This window comes from Salvia splendens, chromosome 17, assembly GCF_004379255.2.
Source record: "Salvia splendens isolate huo1 chromosome 17, SspV2, whole genome shotgun sequence".
In the NCBI taxonomy this organism is placed as follows: Eukaryota; Viridiplantae; Streptophyta; class Magnoliopsida; order Lamiales; family Lamiaceae; genus Salvia; species Salvia splendens.
Window position 1 is genome coordinate 15,991,870 of NC_056048.1, and position 19,995 is coordinate 16,011,864.

General features: G+C 49.6%; 1 protein-coding gene across 1 annotated transcript; it reads left to right on the plus strand.

Moving 5' to 3' along the window:
- Nucleotides 1–2,732: 2,732 nt before the first annotated feature.
- On the plus strand, nucleotides 2,733–3,718 carry LOC121774379. Its single transcript, XM_042171266.1, has 2 exons — nucleotides 2,733–3,295; nucleotides 3,403–3,718. Exons 1-2 carry the CDS (start codon nucleotides 2,733–2,735, stop codon nucleotides 3,716–3,718), a joined length of 879 nt encoding a protein of 292 aa, XP_042027200.1.
- Nucleotides 3,719–19,995: the final 16,277 nt, after the last annotated feature.

The window sequence follows — 19,995 nt, forward strand, 5'->3', positions numbered from 1 at the left end:
CCTCAGCTCGATGGAGGACCATCTGCCGGATCCCCCCCCCCACCAGGCCCCGAGGATCCTCGAGTCATCCCGGACCAGTTAATGCTCTTTCAATCTCCCGAAGACGCCTCCACCAAACAACCAACCAAGTCCATGAGGCTCAAAGTCTCAAATTCTCAGTGCAAAGTGAGGAAGAGCACGCCGGCTCCACCCCCCAAAGGGAATGGACGGAAAAGGTTAGTCCCCTCCCCCCTTCCGGAGGACAAACAACTCTGTAAAAAGCTATCTTTTGGAGGGGAAGATAGTCTTGTCGGCAATAGCGATGACCCCGAGACACCCCGATGCAAGACGGCCCTTTTCCCTTTGGAACCAAGTCATGCCGTGAAGGAACCCTCCATAGGGAATGAGGATGATATACCAGCCGACGAAATGGAAGGAGATTTGAGTATCATCGCACAAAAATGTAGTGATGTGGCTGACGTGGCACCGCCGGCCGGCCAGGGGTCCGGCGAAGAGTTGGAAGACGAAGGAGTGTCTCATCAACCACCTTCAAACGTCTCCCCAATGGCTAGTGATGGCTCATTCGGTCCCCAACGTGCCTTGGCATGTGTGGAAGTCAACTTGCCAAAAATGGGTAGTGAAACAAAAATACCTTTTGAAAGTGCATTTGGCCCATACCAAGGAGCAACATCAAGTGATGTACCTTCCTCCATCTCCCCAATGCAGCCAAATATATGATAATCTCTTGCAAGTGGTGGCACTTGACTCAGCGGAGAAGATGGATACTTGGGCGGCGCAGCCCCTCCTCGCCGACGGCCCATCGGACGGCAACACAACAATGTCGGAGTTGGCCAACTTGCTCAAATGGAACTCGGATCCTCACTCAACCAAGTTGTTGATACCTAATGGTCCACCATATGAGGAATTCCCACCTCTCGAGAGAGGAAGGACGAGAAGGTTACGCGCCACCTTTGAGATAGGAGCGATGCATCATGACTCGATAAAAACCATCGGGCCGAAAAGGCGAGCAAAGGTTCGGGGGTAATCACTAACGTCCCCAATCAATCCGAACAAGAAAAGGAGACACCACTTGAGGTTAATGAGGCGATGGAGGTGGAGACCCCGAAAGGAAGGCCGCAAGGTGGGAATGTCCACAAAAATGGATCCAAGGAGAATGAAGACCACAACAAGAACTCGGCGAAAATTAACTACCCCAAGGGAGTAATGCTACCATGAAAAGTCCCAACAAAATACCACTATGGCCGACATGGTTCGGCATGCTCCGAAACTAGATGGACCACAAGCATTCGTCCCGGAGCAAATCCAAAACATTAGATACGCGACAACGTCCAATGGCAAACCAGCTATCTACTTCAGCGGGGCCGAGATCCAAAAACTAGCGACAACACTAGGCCACGCCATTGTCGGTAAGTTCTCACACTCTATTCCGGCTTCGCATCAAATTCAAAAGGCTCTTGAGAATATCGAGTTTTGTCGTGGTTACACTTGGAAATATATTAATGCAAAACATATCCTTGTGCAATTCGAGGATATTGCGGACTACGCTCGACTCCTTAGCGGACCTAAAGGCACGCCGGTTTGGTTCGTAGATCGCCACCCGATGAGAGTCTTCAAATGGACATCGGATTTTGATGCTTATTGTGAGTCCCCAATTGCGGCAATATGGTGCAACCTAATAGGCCTACCTATTCACCTTTTTGATCAAGCCGCCCTAATTGCTATTGGAAAACTCCTTGGGAACCCGATCCAAGTGGATCGAGCCACGGCTAACAAATCTAGGCTATCTTTTGCTCGGATTTGCGTGGAAATTGACATTACTAAGCTGCCTCCCGATGAAATCATTTTGGACATTTGTGGCCGCGAGTTGGTGCAACAGGTGAAATGGGATAAAATCCCATTGTATTGCCGGGAGTGTAGGCATGTAGGCCATAAGAGTGAAGTATGTTAAGCGGCCAACCCATCCGAAAGGCCTCCGAGACGGAACTACAACATAGTCCAACCGAAACAGCCACAACAAGGGGGTCGGGAAGGGAAAGCTAAAGACGTTGAATTGAATCAAATTGAGACAACCTCGGAGTGGAAACAGCAAGGGAAGAATAAAGCCAAGGAGGGACATCATCGGGCGAACGGGAAGGCAAAAGAAAGCAAGGGAGGGGGATGGAAGGGCCCGGATGTTATGGGAGATTCACCTAGTGGACAGGGTATGGACCTGGTCCAAGGCCCTAATCAGCCTAGACCCCGGATCACTAGATCTTCTTCTCTTGGAGGCGGACGAGATCGCGCTCCGCAAGGAGTGGACACCACGAGGCAAGAGGACCCGGCGCATGAAGGACAAGGGCGTGCGACCGGTTCCTTTAAAAGATTTGATCCCAAGAAATCTCAAGAGATAGAAAACCACATGAGCTCCAACCGATACTACTCCCTCATGGCCTTCGGAAAATTTGGAGAGAATGCCGATGGGGAGCATGAGGAGTGGGAAGTGAACAAGCTAGACCACGACGAAGCAGAGGGGATGAGCTCCATTCTTATGGAAGCCGAGCCATGCCAAGGAGGAAATAATCTTCAAATCATCGAATTCCGGAGGGCCTTCACACCCCCCCGGGTACGGATCCTACTTGTTAATCATGTCAGTTAATTTCTTGTTTTGGAACGTTAGGGGAATCGCAAATGCGGCCACCCAAAACGTCCTAAAAAGAATAATTCAATCTCACAATGTAATTTTTCTTGCAATAATGGAACCTCTCACGACCCCTAACCCGGAGAAATATTCAAAGGCGGTGGGTTTATCTTTTAAGGCTTCGAATGCCAATGGGAAGATTTGGATTTTTGTGGAGGAAGGGGCTGATTTTGAGGTTAAGAACGATTCGGATCAGGTGCTCCATGGGCGGTTCATGTGCCCTCGTCTTCCATGCCCCATCTTGGTCTCGGCCATGTATGCAAAGTGTTCTAGAGGGGAACGGATTCCTCTTTGGGACAAAATGAGAGAAATATCAACTACCGCTGAGGGGATGCCTTGGTCCATTGGAGTGGATTTCAATACCATTCTTTCCATTCGAGACAGGTCGGGTAGCGACACCAATCGGCAAGCAGAGATGATCGACTTCTCCGAGGCCATTGAAGACTGCCGGTTGCTCGATCCAGGATGTGATGGCTCGGACTACACGTGGGCAAAGAATGGCCTTTTTGAGAGGCTAGATAGGGTCCTTCTAAGCGAATCATGGACCCGGATATTTGAGAGTGCGAGGGTCACGAATCTTCCACGGGTTGCCTCGGACCATGGCCCAGTGTTGGTGAGGTGCAGGTTGCCGAGTGTGCATGCCGGGGGGGCAGACCCTTCCGATTCCAAAATATGTGGACCCGGCATGCGGGATTTATCGATCTGGTGCGTGAGGATTGGGATAGACCAACGGAGGCGGAGGGACTCCTTAACCTCCAAATCAAACTCGCCCGCGTCAAGAAAGCCCTTAAGAGTTGGAATAAAGAGGTTTTTGGCAATATTCACTCAAACATCCGAGACATGGATGGGAGGATTGTGAGTGCCCAAGCTGATTTTGAGGAGAGGCCTACACCTGAGAATAGAACGGAAATCAACAAAAGCATTGCCGAGTACATTTGCCTCCTAAGAATGGAGGAAGACTTTTGGCGCCAAAAGGCAACGCTTCGATGGCTTGCGGAGGGGGACAAGAACACGAGATTCTATCAAAGTTGGGTCAAGTAAAAAAGGATTCGAATGCGCATCCATAAGATTAATGTTGGGGGACGTGAACTATCGGATGACGTGGAGATCAAGAACTCGGCGGTACAATTCTTCCAAGAGCTCCTCGCCCCAGATCCTCTTTTGCTTGGAGAGCCGGACCTCAACATCATACAGCAACTCCCTCCCTTGGAGGAAATGAGCACATTGATCGAGAAACAAGAGATGGAGGAGGTGAGAAAGGCAGTGTTCGGCATCTCGGGTGATAGTGCACCTGGGCCGGACGGCTTCTCGGCAACGTTTTTCCAAGCCTGTTGGGGAATTATTAACACGGATGTCCATGCCGCAATTTGTCAATTCTTTCAGGGAGCCTACCTCCATCGGAGCATCACGGCGACTAGTATTGTGCTCATTCCCAAGAAATCATCGCCGGTCTCATGGGGTGACTACCGGCCCATCAGCCTATGTAACGTCACCAATAACATAATCACTAAGATCCTCTCCACGAGGCTCTCGCCTATCTTGCCCCGTGTCATCTCGCCAAATCAGAGTGGGTTTGTTAAGGGCCGACTTCTTAATGACAATGTCCTCCTTGCCCAAGAGATGTTCCATGAGTTAGCAAAAGGGGCGCCAGGTCCGAATGTGGCGGTTAAAATCGATATGGCTAAAGCTTACGACCGAGTCCAGTGGCCTTTTCTCCTTAAGGTATTACTTCGTGTGGGATTCCCTAGTCCTTGGGTTTCCATGATTGATAGATGTGTTGGATCATGTTGGTTCTCGGTGCTAATCAATGGTGCCCGGGCGGGATTCTTTAAATCAACACGAGGGCTTAAACAAGGAGATCCCATATCGCCATCTCTTTTTGTTCTAGCGGCGGATTACTTATCAAGGGCCCTTGACAAGCTGATCCTGGGGCAAAGAGATATGACCTTTAAAGCCACTCAAAGGTGCATGGAGATCAGCCACCTTACGTATGCCGATGATATCATCATTTTCACTCAAGCGGCATCCACACCTCTCAGGCGGCTCCGCACTTGTCTCGATGAGTATGCTAACGTTTCAGGATAACAAATCAACCTATCAAAGAGCAATTTTTACATTGCCGAATGCCATGAAAGGAGCGCTAGCCTTATCCAAACCGAGGGCGGTTTCTCACAAGGTACCTTCCCTTTCCTTTACCTAGGCGTACCTATCTATAGAGGAGTGAAAAGGACGGACATGTTTATGTTCCTTCGGGAAAAGATTGCAGCACGAATTTCTGGGTGGGCCTACCGACACCTATCTTTCGATGGAAGGCTCACCCTTATCAAGAGCACACTTGAGGTGGTGCCAATTCATATTTTTCAGGCAATAGAACCAACGGCCGAGTCTCTCAAAGGCCTTGACCAACAGTTGGCCCGATACTTCTGGGGTGCTACAAATGATAAAAAGAGGACACATTGGATCGGGTGGGATCAAATCTGCCGGCCAACTGCCGAGGGTGGGCTCGGTATACGCAAATTCAAAGAGGTCCTCCGAACCTTCAATATCAAGTTATGGTAGAGATTTCGGGAACAGAGTTCTCTATGGGCCCGGTACATGAAAGCTAAGTACTGTTTCAAAGAGTCACCTTTGGTGGCTAGAATTATGGGAAGACATAGCCCGACGTGGAAAAGGCTCTTGAGAGTACGTGATCAGGCGAATCCCCACATTAGATGGGTGGTAGGTCAGGGTGAGATCTATTTTTGGGATGATATTTGGCTTGGAAACACCCGTCTCAGGAACCATAGTCTCGATGACAGAGGGGCAGCGCAAACAAGGGTTGCGGACTTCATAAGGGATGGCTACTTGGGATGAAGCTAAACTCAGGCTACTACAATACCCGGCCGGGTTGCCACAGAGGGTGATCACACAAATATTAGACACGCCAATTGTGGTTGGGCAGTTGGACATCCCGAGATGGTCCCTCTCTAGGCTAGGGGACTTCTCGGTGGCCACAACTTGGGAGACATTCCGAACAAGAGGACTGAGAATTCAAGGCCTTGAGGAGATTTGGTTGGCCGGCCTCATGAAGTCAATTGCAATCTTCAACTGGAGGCTTCTGTCAAACCGAATTCCAGTCGACTCCAAACTTCAATGGCGAAATATTGAAATGGCATCAAAATGCCAATGCTGCTCTCAAAGGCCGAACACGGAGTCCCTCCAACACCTCTTCATCCAAGGTGGGGGGCAACCATAGTATGGAGAGAATTTGATGGATGGTTTGAAAGTTCGCCCCCACACATCCGGATCAATGATACTATACCGGAACGGCTGGAAGTGTGGTCTCAAAGATCGCACCAACCGGGCATGAAACATATTAGCCGGGTCCTGCCACATCTCATCTTTTGGTTCATATGCGCAGAACGTAACCGAAGCCGTCATGAACAGGTACAATTTAAACCTACCAATGTGATTTGGCAAGTCCAAATGTTCATCCGGAATAGTATGGAGAATGGGGGCATAAGAATGAAACATTGGATCGGGATAAGACCTAGAATGGAAATACCGAGCTGTGCTGAGACAGGAAGGCCAACACCGGTTGCTATGCTGATCAAATGGCACCCACCGATCCCATCGTGGATTAAACTCAACACGGATGGAGCCTTCTCGACCACAACAAAACAAGGAGGAGGAGGGGGCATAGTTCGGGATCATCAAGGGAAGATGCTTGCAGCCTTCACCACTCCCATCGTCGCACAATCGGCCTTAGAGGCCGAACTTACAACCATCTATCACGGTTTGGAAATAGCCAAGGAGTTTAAGAAACCAATTTGGATTGAATCGGATGCTAAACAAGCCATCGATCTATTCAAAGGGGCAGCATGGGGCCCGGCACACACTTGCCAAGTAATGGCCCGACTACACATGCTCAAGAAGCAATACACCATCCGGTCCTCCTTTATCCACAGGGAGGGAAACAAAGCGGCCGATTTCCTAGCCAAGATGGGCCTTGAGCTAACCGCCTTGAGCCGAATGACCGCAGACAACGCCCCAAGATTGCTCAAAGCCATTGTTCGATTGGACGTTATGGGAATCCCCAACCTCCGAATGAGCAGTGACGTTCGAGAGTAGTGCAAGTGTTGAAGGGGCCTTCCGCAAGAAAGGATACAACGGTCGGGAGCTGATTGTAGGCCGGAGAGTACGTAGGTGTCGAACCCGACCAGGCTCGTCCCCACCGTACTCTTTGATGATTTTGCCCTAGTGTGTTTGTTTTATTTTTGTACTCTTAGCTCTAGATAGTTTGGCCAGTGTAATCCTTGATTGTAACCTCTTTTGATGATGAAATATAGGGATGAGGGACCCACGAATATAAAAAAAAATAAAAAAAATGGCTCGATTAAAAGGGCTTCATGTCGGGGTCGGCCGTCTCCTCTCCGGCAGCTTGGACGGAATCCTGGCCGGAGAAAGGCACCAAGGCGGAGGATATCTCTTGGAACGCATGCGGGCTCGCCATTTCAAGCTCCTTCTCGTTTTCTTCGAGCACGTTCTCCGTCGCATGAGATGCAACCTCCTCGGCGAGGCTCAAGAGCACCGGGAATATGGAGCTTTTACATTTAGGGATCACAACTGGGGAACCATCTTCCTCTCCAAAGTCAATTCTCTTCCTTAGTTGTTTGTCTTCAGGAAGTGGAGAGGGAACGAATCTCTTCCTACTGTTCCCTTCGGTAGGCGGGACCGGAGTGTTCTTTCGCACCTTGATTTTTGCTCTGGCGACCTTCAACCCCGATTTCTTAGAAGGTTGCTTTAGGGAGTTTGGTTCCTTCGAGTTAAACGTCATTTACTGATCCGAGAGGGTTCGCTCTCCCTCGGGAGGTGGTGACTCGCTCGGCGGGTCATCCGGCATGGCCGGAAGGACAATAAGGTTGCTCGGGATAGGAGGCTTGGGATCGGACGGATGTTGTGGGGAGGTGTGACGGAGCCGGTTGATGGGTAAGTCACGCCTTGAGGTGAGAGGGCACGAAGGTTATCTCGGTCGGGCCTGGGGTAGACTGTGGGGAGAGGGTGGCCGGCAGGGGTGGTGGTGTCGGCGGGGGTTGGCGGTGGAGTAAAGTGACGGTCGGCCACCGCCGACGGGTGGTGGGTGGCGGAAAGGGAAATGCGTGGTTTGGCTTCCATGATTGGCCTCACATTGGGAGCTTCCGTGAGTGTAACCTTTGTCCATCGGTTTGTCGGAGCCTTGTGGCACCACCATCGCTACCTCGGTCCACTTGGAGCTAGTCGAAACCATGTCCGAGGCCGCGGGAGTATGCATGTCTCGGGGGGTGTTGTCGCTCGCCTTATTTCTTAGCCAGGTCGGGGCCGAGCCCTCATGCATCACGCCGGGCTCGAAGGTGACTCTCACATCATCCAAGGGGGTTTGAATATCAGGTCGCCCAACCAGATCCGATGGGGGTGCGTACGAGGATTTGTCTTTGTCCTCTCCAACGGTCATCATGTCATCGCCGGAGTCATGGCCGGCCGGCGGTACCTCAGCGGCTGCGCCGCTGCCCTTGGGCCAATATACTCATTTCCTCCCCATATTCGTGGACGGGGGTTGCAACATCGTTCCGGGGGGGGGGGGTAAACTTCTTTTCACTTTTCCGGAAAGATGCCCACTTTGCATCGTGGCGTTTCAGGGCTGGGGCTGTTGTCATTGCCGAACGAGAGCTTTTTGCGCAGCTGTTTGTCTTCCGGGAGAGGGGATGGGACAAAGCATTTCCGGCCATTCCCCTTGGAGGATGGTGCCAGTGTGTTCTTCTGTATTTTGCATCGAGTCGTTGCGACCTTCAACTTCATGGCTTTGGTCGGCTGTTTGGGAGAGGTTTCTACGGTGGACCGAAAACCATTTGCTGGTCCGTGAAGTCTCGTGCTTCCTCGGCCCCTAGTGCGGTGTCCGGTGGGGGATCCAGCATGGCCTACCGTGGAGCGGGCTCTGCTGGGGTGTGGGATGTGTTACCGAGCAAAGCACAAGAGCCGGGGTCCGACAATTGGGCCGAGATACCTACGGAGAGTTTTCGCACAGTGGTGCGACCGGGGTAGTGCGGTTGTCGTCGAGGTTGGGTAAGCCGGTGGTGGATGTGTGGTGTTCAGTCATGGCTTTGGTCGCCTGTTTGGGAGAGGTTTCTACGGTGGACCGGAAAACCATTTGCTGGTCCGTGAAGTCTCGTGCTTCCTCGGCCACTAGTGCGGTGTACGGTGGGGGATCCGGCATGGCCGACCGTGGAGCGGGCGCTGGGGTGTGCGATGTGTTACCGAGCAAAGCACAAGAGCCGGGTTCCGGCAATTGGGCCTAGATACCTACGGAGAGTTGGCGCGCAGTGGTGCGCCGGGGTAGTGCAGTTGTCGTCGAGGTTGGGCACGCCGGTGGTGGGTGTGTGGTGTGCAATGAGTAGTGGGGGGGAGGGGGGTTGGAGTAGCGCCGGCGGGGAAGGATTCGCGGGGTCGTAGGGAGAGAGTTTTTTAGAGAGAGACAAACCTTGTCCGCCAACAAGCAAACCATTTCAATTTAATTGACTTTTGCTCGACCTCTTCTCCTTGCTCCACTCTTTCAACCATTCTCTTTTTCCCCTGTCTCCCGGCTTTGTTCAACTCTATTGTTCCCCCGCTATGCGTTTCTGGAATTTCATCTTTGCCGGTCGGCGGTGGAATAGGTATGTCTCCAATTTAAGCCAGGAACTGAGCAGGATCTGCATCGGGTTTCAGCGATAGGATCATCCTTTCCAACATCTCCATGGAAATTGTCACGGTGGATTTCCGGCTGCTTTCGGAGACTTGGGGTGCTTTATTGGTCAAAATTGCTCCAAAACCTTCAACTTCCTGGTGGACATGTCTCGAACTACCGGTGGATGTAGGTGCGGAGGCACTCCTTGATGATTTTTGTGACTTCCCGTTCATTCTAATCGGTAGATTGGTGTTGATAGTGGTGCTAGGGTTTTTTTTTTCTTTTTTGAACCAAAACATGAATCTGTTTAATAAATTATACAAAATACAAAGTCAACTTTACATCATTTCTCTATCACTCTATGCTTCATGATCATCATCATCAAAACAACATCAAATCCCCAAATTATACTAAACAGTTATGCTAATCCATTCCAAACAACAAACACAAAATCCATAGATTTTTAAAAAGGTTAAAAAACCTTCACCAATTCATTCTTATCACCTCCATCTCCACAACCATCTCTACCTTGGCCGTATCCCCCCATATTCCCCAAACCCCCTCCACCACCGCCGCCGTACATCTGCCCTCCGGGGTGAAACCCCATCACATTACCCCCATAAATCCCCCCACCATTAAACCCCCCACCAGAGCTCACCGCCCCTCCACCTCCACCTTCGCCGCCACCACCGCCGCCCTCCTTAACTCCGCCCCTCCTCCACCTCCACCTCCACCTCCACCACCACCACCGCTAGGGTTGGCTTTCACTAGAATCCGCAGAGAGAAATTGTAGTGATAAATTTGAGGAGTAGTTAGGAGAGTGGAGTACGGGAGGTTCAAATAATAATATTCTATTCGCAACCTTGTGCTTTTGGGTGGAGGGTTCGTGGGTCCCTCATCCCTGTATTGCAATAATAATTCTCGGTTACAATTGACCTATTTCAGGGCCTAGGTTACCTGGAGCTATTACAACCAAAACCAAAAACTATCAAAAAAGAGTCACAAAGCACATCAAGAGTAAGTCGGGGTCGTGTCGCAAGTGACCCGACACCTGCCTACTCTACGGTGACCATCTAAGCCTCGTCCTTAGCACGGACTCGAATGTTGGGGATCCCTATTTGTTCCATTCGGATGATATCTTTAAAGGCCCTCGGCGCATTTTGGCCATCCAAAAATTGGCTATTACTCAAATCCACACCAATCTTCGCAAGTAGGTCAGCCGCCTTGTTGTCTTCTCGGTGGATGAAGGTTGTACGTAGGGTGAGCTGGTGCTTATATAGGGCAATGTGCGCCATGACTTGGCGAATGTGAGCAGGCCCCTAGTTTGTCCCATTAATTAAGTTGCCTGCTTGCTCGGCGTCCGACTCAAGCCAAATTGGCTTCGCTAGATCCGTGGCCAACTTCAACCCGTGGTGCATTGCCAGCAGCTCGGCTTCGAGGGGTGATTGTGCGTCAGGAGGAAGCGTAAAGGCTATGAGCACCCTGCCCGAATGGTCTCGAATAAGACCTCTTCCCCCGGCTTTTCATGTGGATTCCATAAAGGACTCGTCCGTGTTAAGGTTTATCCAGGGCTGGTCTGGTGGCTCCCATTTAATCAACATTCCTAGTCGCGGTGGCCTTTGGGGTGCGGCATGGCTTGGGATACTGACACGTAGCCTAAACCCTCTCCAATGCTTCGACTTGAGCCTTCCGTTAGCCATGCTGTTTTGGACGTATGTAAGGGTCTGCCAGATCACATTGCTCGTCCTAAATTGGGTTTCATTATGCCGGCTTATGTTTCTTTCCACCCAGAGGAACCAAAGGATGAGGTAAGGCATGGCTCGGCTGAGGTTTTCCTTCCCGGCTGTTGCTTTCTTCGCGCCCACACTTCAATTCTTGTTGGTATAGTACCATTCAAGCCGAGAGGAGGGGACGAGCCTTCGAACCACTCGTCAAATTCCCTCCACACTCTAATCGCTCCGGCGCCTTGTATGAAGAGATGTTTGAGGGACTCGGTGCTAGGCCGGTGTGGACAACATTGACATTTGGACGCAAGTTTGATCTTTTTTTTTTTTTTTAAAACACCCTAAGGGGCGGAGGGTTGAGGCGGACCCACACCTGCGCATTACCCGAAACCATTTGCTACAGCTAAACATACACCGAGTCGCCCAAAAAGTGATGACTCGCCAAGACATGACAATTAGAGTACAACGAGGGCATCCCTAACAACTAGAGTGGTCATCTATGTACTCTTAAAATCCAATTACCATTTAATGCAGCCTTTGCAACCCCAAAAATCTTGTCCATCACCTAGCTAAGGCCCGCAATCGGGATACCTCCGCTAGGGACATGCCCTCCTGGATCAAGGTCCTCGATGAGGCCCTCTATCTCCCGGTTGGGGGCCCACATGCGACACTCATGAAGCTAAAGCTCGAGTCATTCGCACCCGATGGAACACTCCGAATGTCACCGTAGCAACATTCTCCTTCAAATGCCAATCCTCAACGTGTGGAGCCTTGGTGTGCATATCGCCCTCATGCACCTTTCCCTTCCTCTTCCTCGACACCAACTGGAAGCCATCCTCATCCACACTTGGGTGACTTCTACTAGCCACTTTTAATATCGACGATCCCGCACCCGATGTACCCTCAATGTTGTCCACGTGGTTGTTACTATCTTTCGCCTTATCCAAGTGTCCAATGGACGATGGAGTGCCGACCCAAGCATCGGCCTTTGGGCGCCACTCACGGCGAATGATCTTGGCGGCATGGCTAAGTGGTTTTCCTTGGATGATGCTCGAGGATCCTTGTCTCTGACCCGAGCCTTTCTTCCCGCTGCATGGCAATCCTCTTTCTCATGCCCAACATGTTTACAATTAGCATAAAACAATGGGATACGGTCCCATGCCACTTTGTACCTTGAATCTTTGCCTCGGATATTAAGGATGATCTCTTCCGTCGGGGGAGTAGAGATGTATTCAATCTCTACGCAAATCCTTGCGAAGGAGAGCCGGCTTTGATGGATTGTGGCATGATTGGCTTGTAGTGGCTTGCCTAGTAGTTTACCGATTGCCATGAGAGCCGATTCCTCAAAGAGTTGCGCCGGGATTCCAAAGATGTTGCACCAAATGGCGACAACCGGCGACTCAAAAAATGTATCAAAGTCCGGCGCCCACTTGGACACCCTCATCGGGTGGATATCAACATACCAATTGGGGTTCCCATTGGGGCCATTTAAGACGTTAGCATAGTCGTCCATCGCTTGGAATTGAATTAAGATGTGCTTCGCATTCAAGTATTTCCAAGTGAAAGAACCCACTAATCCCAAACCTCCAAGGCTTTTTTGGATTTGGGAGGGAGATGGGAGCGAGTGTGAGAACTTTCCAACGACGGCTAGCCCTAGCTTCTCTGAGAGGTCGTCCGTTTCAGAATCGGAGAAGGTAAAGGATGGTGTGCCTTCAAAGCATCCGGCCTTCCCCTCGGCTTTAATCTTGGTGTCATCCAAAAGTATTGGCTCGGCCTTAAATGGCTTGTGCGTGGCTGATTCTCCTCCCACGCTCCCCAACCCCTTTTGGGGGTGGAGTACTTTCGCCACCTTCCAAGCTCCCGCTGGCGGCACCAGGTTTTCTGGCGAGTTTTCCGGTACCTGGGCGTCGGGAGGCCGGTCCCCGTTGTGTTCACCATGACCGATTGGTAGGGGAGGAGGGTGTGTGGCACATGGAGTAGAATTTGAATTCAAATTGCCACTTACCAAAAAAGAGCCAACACTTCCTTCCCCATGCAAAGTAAGCTTTGTCCTTTCCCTCATTGGTGAGTCACATGCATCCAACTTCTCACATGTCACCCCCACATCAAGACAAGGATTCACATGGTCTCTTGTACCTTCCACTTGTTGATGGTTGACCAACACCATCTCCTTGGATGGTACATCATCATTCCGTCTGGCCGGCGCCGGCGAAGTTCCGGCCACCTCCTCACAATCAGGTTCCTCCAAATCACATGTTGGCGTGCTCCCCTCCTTAGCCATTTGAGCTAGTGCATTCAACAACTATCCAACATAAGCTTGTTCAACCTCCGGCGACCACCTCCCTTCACCATGGCGTTCGGCGACAAGGTTGTCCGCCATTTCAAACATCATCATCTTCTTAGCCCTACTCACCTCCGAACACGTTTCAAAGCCGGCGCGCTTAAGGGCTCTCCGTGATTTCACCGGGTATGGGGTTCCTATCCTCTTCATTAAGAAGGTCCATTCCGGCGTAGAGAGGGATTGCGACTCATGGCTAACAGCCGTGTCCCCCTCCCCTGGCAACTCACCACCGGCCTTCTCATGGCTGACGGCCGTGTCCCCCTCCCCCGGCAACTCACCACCGGCCTTCACCATGTAGGCGGGTGCGAGCACATATCACCACCGACCAAGCAAAGTAAGCCTTGGCCGAGAGACCGCGCACGTTCCCTCGGCTGACCCGTCGGCGGGAAAGCCTCCTAGGTTACCGTCGGCGTTGGAGAACTAGAGAGAGAAGTTAGAGAGAAGGGAGAGCGTGAATTTAAATTGTTACTTAACAACAATTAGGTTGATGCAACCTTCGCATCACAAAACTGGATGCAGCCTGTTCTTGACCATGTTGGGCCCCATGCACCAACACGGGACTTCCCTTACATGCCTCGTCCGCCCATGCGTGCGAGGAATGCAAGCCTAACATCTCATCCGCCCCTGCATGTGAGATGCCGGAAGTACCTTGGCCATCCATTAATGGTGTCGAATCCAACTCGCGACCACTTCTCAAAGTCACTACCTTACATTGTTCATTGCCTTTCGGATTGGGCACTGTATTACTCGGGATGGTATTAGGAATTCTTATATGAGATGCTGTAGCAAGCTGCCCAATTTGAGTCTCAAGATTCCTCATTGTAGCCTCGAGCTGTCCAAACTTTTCCACTGTTTTATCTTTGAAATTCTCATTCTCCTTTTGACTCTTAGTCATAAAAGAGAAAATCTATCCCAATTGATCCTCACATGATAACTTCTACTCAAAACCTGGAGGTTGAGTGTTTTTTTTTTTTAAATCAAACACACCCCAAAGGACGGAGGGTTGAGGCGGACCCACACCTGTGCATTACCAAAACCATTGGTTACAAACAAACATACACCGAGTCGCCCAAAAGTGACGACTCGCCAAGGCATGACAAATTAGAGTACAACGAGGGCCTCCCTAACAACTAGAGGGACTATATACTCTCAAAATCCAATTACCATTTGATACAACCTTTGTATCCCCAACACTTCTGTCCATCACCTAGCTAAGGCCCGCAATAGGGATACCTCCGCTAGGTACATGCCCTCCTGGATCAAGGTCCTCGATGTGGCCCTCTATCTCCCGGTTGGGGCGCCCACATGCGACACTCATGGAGCTAAAGCTCGCGTCATTCGCACCCGATGGGACACTCCCAAATGTCACCGTAGCAACATTCTCCTTCAAATGCCAATCATCCACGTGTGGAGCCTTGGTGTGCATATCGCCCTCATGCACTTTTCCTTTCCTCCTCCTCGACACCAATTGGAAGCCATCCTCATCCACATTTGGGTGACTCCTACTAGCCACTCTTGACTTCGACAATCCCGCACCCAATGTACCCTCGATGTACTCCGCGTGATTGTTACAATCTTTGGACTTCTCCAACTGTCCAATGGACGATGGAGTGCCATTCGCCTTTGGGCGCCACTCACGGTGGATGATCTTGGCGGCATGGCTTGAAAGGTTCTCCTTGTATGATGCTCGGCGACCCTTGTCTCTACCCCGAGACTTCCTTCCCGCTGCATGGAAATCCTCTTTCTCATGCCCAACATGTTTACAATTATCACAAAACAATGGAATACGGTCCCATGCCACTTTGTACCTCGAGTCTTTGCCTCGGATATTAAGGATGATCTCTTCCGTCGGGGGAGTAGAGATGTCAATCTCTACGCAAATCCTTGCGAAGGAGAGTCGGCTTTGATGAATTGTGGCATGATCGGCTTGTAGTGGCTTGCCAAGGAGCTTACCGATTGCCAAGAGGGCCGATTCCTCATAGAGATGAGCCGGTATGCCTAATATGTTACACCACACGGCAACAATTGGCGACTCAAAGAACGTGTCAAAATCCGGCGCCCACTTGAACACCCTCATCGGATGGCAATCAACATACCAATTCGGACTCCCATTAGGGCAATTTAGCACCTTAGCATAATCGGCCACCTCTTGAAATTGGAGTAAAATATGCTTAGCATTCAAGTATTTCCATGTGAATGCTCCAACTAGCCCCATGCCACTAAGACTTTTTGAATTTGGGTTGTGGACGGGAGTGAATGGGAGAACTTCCCGACAATAGCTAGCCCTAGCTTCTCCGAGAGAAAATCCGTTTCAAAATCGGAAAAGGAGAGCGATGGTGTACCTTCAAAAGAGCCGGTTGTACCCAAAGGCTTGGTCTTGCCGTCGTCCAAGGGGATTGGCTCAGACTTTCGATTTGGGGCCGATGAACCCTCCACGGCCCCGGTCCCCCCGCGGTTGGAATGATTCGTTGCCGCCTTCCACACATTCGCCGGCGGTGCCAGCGTTTCCGGCGAAGATTCCGGCGGTGCCAGCTTTTCCGGTGGCGGCTCCGACGGTTGTGCCACGGGGGCACGGTCTTCCATGCGTGCATCAGCCTCAAGGTGGAGGTAAGTAGCACATGGTATTGCTTGTGAGTACATGTTGGGATTTACGCACACAAGGCTTTCACACACTCAAGAAGATCACACACACACACTCACTGTTGTATGAGATCACACAATGCAGAAACACACACACTCACACTTTGAGTATTGAAGATGATAATCTTGGAGAGAAACTGGAAAACTCTTTATTGATTAAACTCTACCTAAACTACATACACGGTGAGCTATTTAAAGCTCTATAATCAAGTAGCAACTGCTACTAACTAACTACAAGAAGAATCAAGAAAGCAAGAAGAATAACCGCTACATCTCAGCTAACTAACTGCTGCTCCAACGGCTAGTTCGGCTAGGTTGCTTCTACCTTCTCGGTTCAAGACCGAACTCCCTTCTCGGCTCAATACCGAACTCCTTCTTCTCGGCTTACAACCGAACTCCTTCTCGGCTCATTCCAGCTCAACACCGAGCTTCCTTACCGAGCTTCCATACCGAGCTTCCATACCGAGCTTCCTTACCGCTGAGCTTACCGACTTCTGCCTTCTTCTTCTCGGCTAGTTCCAGGCTAGTTCCAGCTCGGTAAGCCGAGCTTACCGAACTCCTTTCTAGCCGAGCTTCTTCCAACTGAAATGAGCACTCCATTATTACAATTCTCCACCTGAGGGCTCATCTCAGTTCTTGCACAAACATTGATCAATTTCTTGCAATGATCAAACTTGTCTCTACCTAGAGACTTTGTTAGCATGTCAGCCGGATTGTGCAAGGTGTTAATCTTAATCACCTTCACTCTCCCCTTTATGTCTCATCTCTAATGAAATGCAACTTTATGTCTATGTGCTTGCTCCTTTCATGAAAACCCGGATGTTTAGCCAAGCACATAGCTGAGCTGCTGTCACAATGAATCACCATTGTCTTTTGGTCAAAACCAAAGTCAGAAATCACTCCCTGAATCCAAAAGCTCTCCTGTACAGCTGCAGTGAGAGCTATATACTCTGATTCTGTTGTTGAGAGAGCAACAACACTTTGCAACCCTGACTTCCAGCTGATTACAGTTCCAAACATGGTGAAAAGATAACCTGTTTGGGACTTTCTGTTGTCCAGGTTTGCAGCATAGTCTGCATCACAATAGCCCTGCACAACCTCCTCAGATTCACCTTCCCAGCCATTGAACACAATCCCCCAGTCCTTAGTTGACTTCATGTACCTCAATATCCACTTAAGAGCATTCCAATGCTCCTTCCCCGGGTCTGCCATGTATCTGCTAGTCACTGAGATAGCATGAGCCAAATCTGGTCTTGTACAAATCATAGTGTACATGATACTCCCAACAACACTAGCATAAGGGATAGCCTTCATCTCATCAGCCTCTTGCTTAGTTTTAGGGGCCTGCTCCTTTGAAAGCTTAAAACTCTGGGACAGAGGAGTTGATGCAGCTTTTGCATTTTCCATTTTGAATCTCTGCAAAACTTTCTCAATATAGTCAGTTTGCAGCATCCACAGCTTCTTGCAGCCTCTATCTCTCTGAATATGTATGCCTAGGATCTTCCTTGACTCTCCTAGATCCTTCATTTCAAAGCTTGACTTCAGATCTTGTTTAACTTTCTGAATTTCTGTCATAGAAGGCCCTGCAAGTAGCATATCATCCACATAGAGTAATAGGTAGGCAATGGGAGTCTTGCCTGCCTTCTTGATGTAAATGCAATCATCATATTCTGACTTGGAGAAGCCAATCTTCTTCATCTGTGCATCAAACTTCTTATTCCACTGTCTAGGACTTTGCTTAAGTCCATAAAGACTTTTCTGTAACAGGCACACCTTGCCTTCTTCTCCAATCTTCACATAGCCCTCTGGCTGTTCCATGAAGATAGTTTCCTCTAGATCTCCATTGAGGAAGGCTGTCTTCACATCAAGCTGTTGCAGCTCCCAGTCAAGCTGATTCACCACAGCCAATAGAATCCTAATCGAAGTGTGCTTCACAACAGGTGCAAACACTTCATTGAAATCGATTCCCTCCTGCTGTGTAAAGCCTCTAGCCACCAGCCTTGCCTTGAACCTGATTCTGTCTTTATCAGTGGTTTCTACCTTCTTTTTAAACAACCACTTGCAACTGATCAGCTTCCTCTCCTTTCCATCTGTATTCAGCTTGGATTTGTCCACCAAAATCCATGTTTTGTTCTTGAGTAAAGACTCTATTTCCTCATTCATGGCTTCAATCCATCTTTCTCTATCTTTACTCTGCATAGCTTCTTTATATGTGAGTGGATCTGCACCATCAATACCTTCAGCTGCACACAGAGCATAATACACAACATCAGAGAACTTTGTTGGTGGCCTTGTTTCTCTTCTAACTCTGTCCCTTGCAAGCTGATAGTCTCTGATAGAGTCTGATATAGACTCACCAGCCTGGTTGCCCTGAGTTGGAGCCTCTTCTTTATCTGAATCAGACTCACTCCCTGAGTCAATAACTCCACCTGCTCCTAGGCCAACCCCCACAGGCTCCACCTTGAAGAAATCACCCTCATCTTCACTGGAGTCCAGCTTATCTTTCAGGAATGGCATCTGATCCTCCAAGAACACCACATCCCTACTCACCAAGACCTTCTGCTTACCGGGCTCAATACACCAGAGCCTATACCCCTTAACACCCCTCTGATACCCCAACATAATACATTTCAGAGCCCTAGCTTCAAGCTTGCTTTGCCTAGCATGAGCATAGGCCACACACCCAAACACCTTGTACTTTGAGTAGTCACTATGAGCTCCATTCCACATGTAATCAGGAGTTTCAGATTTCAGGGCAGTAGATGGGCATTTATTGATGAGATAGGCTGCTGTATACACAGCCTCACCCCAGAATCTGCTGCTCAAACCAGAACCAAGAAGTAGGCACCTCACCCTCTCTAGGATTGTCCTATTCATCCTCTCCACAACACCATTTTGCTGAGGATTACCAGGAACAGTCCGGTGCCTCTTCATACCCTTCTCTTTACAAAACAGATCAAACTCCGCAGACAAGAACTCTAGGCCATTGTCTGTTCTTAAGCATTTAACACTTCTACCCTTCTCTAGCTCAACCTCCTTACACCATATCTTGAACTTTGTGAGTGTTTCAGATTTTTCTTTAAGAATATATACCCACAACTTCTTTGTATAGTCATCAATGATAGCTAGATAATACTTTCCTCCACCAATTGAACACACCGGTGAAGGCCCCCAAAGATCACTATGTATGTAGTCTAAAGGGGCTGTAGAAGAGTGAATACCTGTAGGATAGGGTGCCTTCTTAGCCTTTCCAAGTATACATTGCTCACAGGGGTCCATCTTGTTGAAATCTCCAGAGATCAGACCCTTCTTGATGAGTTCTTTCAAGCTTCCTTCAGCTGGGTGGCTGATGGGGTACGAACTAAACCCTAATGGCAAGCCCAATAACAGTGACGGCCCATCAGCCCAGAGCCCAAGAAAGAGTATCTGTTCGGCACCAAAGAGTTCGGCACGACCAAAGAGTTCGGACTCAGCCTACAGCTCGGTAAAAGCCGACCAGTCAAGCTCTCCTCTCAGATCGGCAAGAGCTGATCGGTAAAGTCCAGCAGTTCGGTCTCAGCATTCGACCGAACTAGGAGTTAGTGGACTCATGAAAGGCCTCCACGACCTCCGCTATACCCACGATCTATTTAGTGGTACGAAGCAGTTATTGAGCAGTTATTGCTCACCCACGATCTTGTTAGTGGGGCTGCAAACCACGACCTTAGTTCAATGTATAAATAGAACTTAGATCAGATAGAAAAGGGTTAAGCTCTCTAGAGATAAAATACCATATAGCAAGTCTGTGTTGTAAGCTGTAATCCCAGATCAAGCAATACAATCTTGCCCTCCCTTCTTCCCGTGGACGTAGATTTACTTCAGTAAATCGAACCACGTAAATTCTTTGTGTCATAGTCTTTATTCTCTACCAGCATTTACTAACATCAGAAATTCG

What these genes read in the sequence shown, in the direction of transcription:
- LOC121774379 (XM_042171266.1), top strand. Translation starts at nt 2,733, where the DNA reads ATGGAACCTCTCACGACCCCTAACCCGGAGAAATATTCAAAGGCGGTG. An exon ending in CATGGCCCAGTGTTGGTGAG is followed by an intron (nt 3,296 to 3,402) that starts GTGCAGGTTGCC and finishes GGATTGGGATAG; the next exon opens with ACCAACGGAGGCGGAGGGAC.